This window comes from Amphimedon queenslandica, unplaced genomic scaffold (genome assembly GCF_000090795.2).
Source record: "Amphimedon queenslandica unplaced genomic scaffold, v1.1 AMPQUscaffold_13447, whole genome shotgun sequence".
NCBI lineage: Eukaryota > Metazoa > Porifera > Demospongiae > Haplosclerida > Niphatidae > Amphimedon > Amphimedon queenslandica.
Window position 1 is genome coordinate 313,175 of NW_003546317.1, and position 4,519 is coordinate 317,693.

Sequence of the window (4,519 nt, forward strand, 5' to 3'; positions counted from 1 at the left end):
ACGGACTAGTTCAGCATCGATTGATTTAACTCAAGCAAGTACCTCTGTTTCAATCATTGTTCCTACTCAATCAGTTTCTAGTAGTTTTTCTAGTGAAGTTTTGACTGCATCTACCCCAAGTACTTCTGTAATTTCAACTGTGACCACAAAAGTTGACACTACCATTGTGTCTACAATCACAGACTCTATTACCATAACATCCGATAATTCTGTAATAAAGTCTCCATCAGCAACTGGTACAATCATTGTACAAACTCCATCAGTTACTAGTAGTTCTGATAGATTTGCTAGTAGTGGTTTGACTGCATCTACTTCTGTAATTCCAACTGTGACTACTAGCACCATTGTTTCTTCAATCACAGATTCTGTTACCATAACATCTGATACTTTTGGAACAGCAGTTTCTAGTACAATCATTGTTCCTACCCAAACAGTTTCTAGTGATTTTATTACTGCTTCTACCACTGTATCTGTTACATCCACTGTAACTTCCTCCACTGCATCTGCTACCACTGGAGTAATTAGTGTATCTTCTTCTATCAGTGATGGTGGTTCTTCTATTGTTCCTTCTTTACCACAAGCCTCTTCTACTTCTGTCATTGTTGTGTGTGAGCCATCTTCAATAGTGTCTCAAACAATAACTCCAACACCTATTCCAGGTACTTATTTTCCATTCTCATTTTAATTCTAATTACCCAAAGTTTTGCTGAGGACCAATAATTATTAAGAAATATGTATTTTAAAACCACATTCCAGCCATAGAACAGGGTTTCCCACAAAGTTTGCTAAGTAGCATACCTTAGAGCGCCTTTTTTAGGGCTGTAAATTTCGCAAATTTGCCTTAAAATCTATTTTCAGATTAAATTTTTGCAAATTTATGCCATCTGCCATCTTGTACTGTATTTTTGTGGAAGTAATTTTGCGAATCTTCAAAAAATTGCAAAATCTGTGAAATTTACAGCCCTAAAAAAGTATCCTATGGTACTTCATGATCGAGCTGGCTTTTGGAGCATCTATAAATATTTGTAAAACAATCAAATTTTGATTGAAAATTGAAATCATCTAAAAGTTCTACACAACAAAAGAACAAGTATATGTACATGTATCAGGAAGTCTATAAAAATTGTGAAATTCTTTCATAGCCTTTAAAAAAAATTTGATTGAAGATAGTAAGGCCTTTTAAAAACTCCAAAATTCTGAAAAATGTCTGTACTGTGGCACATGCTTTTTTCCAAAAAAAGTTTAAATTTTTATTACATTTTCTAATGCGTATTGTGGGAGTCCCCACAGGCCACTCGTGAAATGATCAGTATAACCTAATCTGTTTACTCAACACAAAAAGAAATCAAAATTAGCTGCAAAACATTCTTTGTCATCTTCCTTGTATCTGATAATCTATGTCCTTATGCTATGTAGCCAATTCTGACTTTAATTTTTTGTGCTATTGCTGTTTTAAGAAAATGCCAAATTTCTGGAAAAATACCTTGTACTGTTTTTCCAAAAAATGGCTCTGAAGTCACTTCTAATTTTTATCACATTTTTTGATACTTTATAATGCTTTATGCTACATAGAAAATTTGAGCCAATTCCGACTTCAATTTTTTGAGTTATGACTATTTTTTTAAAACTCCAAAATTTGGAAAAATATCCTGTACTATAGCCCATGGTTTTTCCAAAAAATGGCTCAAAAATCACCCCCAATTTTTATTACATTTTCTGATACATATTGATGTACTTATGCTATGTAGAAAGTTTGAGCCAATTCCGACTTCAATTTTTCGAGCTATGACCATTTTTAAAAACTCCAAATTTCAGAAAAATACCCTGTACTATAGCCCATGGTTTTTTCTAAAAAATGGCTCCAAAATCACCCCCAATTTTTATTACATTTTCTGATACATATTGATGTACTTACATATGCTATGTAGAAAGTTTGAGTCAATTCCGACTTCAATTTTTCGAGTTATGACCATTTTTAAAAACTCCAAAATTTGGAAAAATACCCTTATAGCCCATGGTTTTTTCTAAAAAATGGCTCCAAAATCACCCCCAATTTTTATTACATTTTCTGATACATATTGATGTACTTACATATGCTATGTAGAAAGTTTGAGTCAATTCCGACTTCAATTTTTCGAGTTATGACCATTTATAAAAACTTGAAATTTTGGAAAATCACCCTGTACACCCATGGTTTTTTCCAAAAATGGCTCCAAAATTATCTCTAATTTTTATTATACTTTCTGATGCATATTGATGTTGTTATCCTACGTAGAAAGTTTGACTTCATTTTTTGAGTTATGGCCATCTTTTTAAAATTCCAAATTTTGGAAAAATACCCTATACTGTAGCCCATGCTTTTTCCAAAAATGGCTCTAAAATTACCCCTAATTTTTATTACACTTTCTGATGTGTATTAATGTCATTATGCTATGTAGAAGTTTGAGTCAGTTCCGGCTTTAATTTTTGTTATTGTCATTTTAAAAAATACCAAATTTTTAGAAAATATTAGAGCTCATACTTTTTTATGAAATGACTCAATTTTTATTACATTTTCAAAGTTGCCAATCAAAATTAGAGATTTAACGATGACAATGGACTATAAAACTGTTAATTTTACTAGAGTTTAATCCTAGATAAAGTAGGATTAGAAAATTATCACAAATTATAACTGACTAAGATTGTGGTAAAAGTAAAATTATAAATGCAATAACAACAAAAATACAGCACTTTAAGTAATCTTGAAATTAAGGGAACAGTTGATCATTTTGATTTTATTTTAATTTTTAGAACTTTCTGAATGCTGCCAGATTGGAAACAACACTGCCTATACTAGAGAAAATATTGCCAGCTTAGATTGCTTTATTGAACAACATCATCAAGACAACGAGTGTAATAGTGAGGCACTGACATGTTGTGAATGCTGTTACATAGGAAGGATACAATCAGAGGACAACAAAGAATGCATCTTTCCAAATTCAGTTGGGTTATGTAGAAGTATAACAGAACACTGCTGCAGCAGGAACAGAATGGAGCAGTCTTCTAGCAGAGGTTTGTTAGGATCAACACAATGCATAACAAGGACTGTGACTGTGGAACCAACAGGAACTAGTTCAGCATCGATTGATTTAACTCAGGCAAATACCCCAATTTCAATCATTGCTCCTACGCAATCAGTTTCTAGTGGAATTGTGACTGGATCTACTCCTAGTGCTTCTGTTATTTCAACTGGGACCACAGAAATTGACTCTAGTACCATTGTGTCTACAATCACAGACTCTGTTACTGTAACTTCTGATATTCCAGTTACATCTACACAGTCGTTATCTGGTACAATTATTGTACATACTCCATCAGTTTCTAGTAGTTCTTACAGTTTTGCTAGTGGAGGTTTGACTGCTTCAACTTCCATTGTGTCTGCTACCACTGGAGTAATTAGTGTATCTTCTTCTGTCAGTGATGTTGGTTCTTCTATTGTTTCTTCTTTACTACAAGCCTCTTCTACTTCTATCATTGTTGTGTGTGAGCCATCTTCAATAGTGTCTCAAACAATAACTCCAAAACCTATTCCAGGTAAGTATTTTTTTCATTTTCATTTTAATTCTAACTGTACCCAAAGTTTTGCTGAAGGCCAATAACTAATAAAAAAGCATATTTTTGGAGTCACATTCCCACAAAAGCAAAGTAGCAGGCTTTATCTATAGTACATGGATTTTGGAGCAACTTTAAAAATTTGTAAAATATCTAATTTTGATCAAAATCATCTAAAAAGTTTTACACAACGTAAGATAAAGCACACCATATAGCTGCTTAATTTCGAGGGTACAACTTTTGCTGTTTTCGTGGATTTTCCGTATCCGCAAAAGTTAATTCCATAAAATTATCTGTATTGCCCATAAACACGTGTACTTTAGAATAAGAACCGTGAAAGTTAATCGGCGAAAAAAGACTTGTGGCCTGATTCGCGAAAGTTTATTGCCTCGAAACTTTGTGGCTATACGGTATGTACTTGTATCAGAAAAATTTTCTGATATAGAATCATGTTCTTATGTTGTATAGAAATGTTGAGCAGAAATTGATCAAAATTGGATTTTTAAATCACTCAAAAAATTAGGCCATGTCAAAAAAATAGTACAGAGCCTTCAACCAAATGTTTTTGAATAAGGCTAAGGCTAGGAGAAAGTTCTACAATTTTATAATTTGTAAAAATGAAGAATTCTCTGCAAGTTACTTTTGATGAACAGCATCAGTTAAAAAATTATAAAAATTGAAAATACTTTCTTAACTTCACTATAGTCAAACTAATAAGACGCCGGCAAGGTGCTGAGCACTATGCCAAGTTCCTATAGAAAATCCTGCGATTGAATCAACTTTATCATAACATTAAAAGTGTTGATTTGATTTTGTTTCACTTTTTAGAACTTTCTGAATGCTGCCAGATTGGAAACAACACTGCCTACACTAGAGAAAATATTGCCAGCTTAGATTGCTTTATTGAACAACATCATCAAGACACTGA

At 32.7% G+C, this 4,519-nt stretch overlaps 1 protein-coding gene across 1 annotated transcript in view; it reads left to right on the top strand.

The window, feature by feature from the left end:
* LOC109581326 (mucin-5AC-like) overlaps positions 1-4,517 on the top strand; it is a gene marked incomplete at its 3' end in the record, with an annotated part of 6,051 nt that extends 1,534 nt beyond the window's left edge. The window contains exons 2-4 of the mRNA XM_019995368.1: positions 10-659; positions 2,791-3,573; positions 4,420-4,517. Coding sequence (XP_019850927.1) covers positions 10-659; positions 2,791-3,573; positions 4,420-4,517 — 1,531 coding nt within the window. The remainder of the gene's footprint in view (positions 1-9; positions 660-2,790; positions 3,574-4,419) is intronic.
* Between the last annotated feature and the right edge of the window lie 2 nt (positions 4,518-4,519).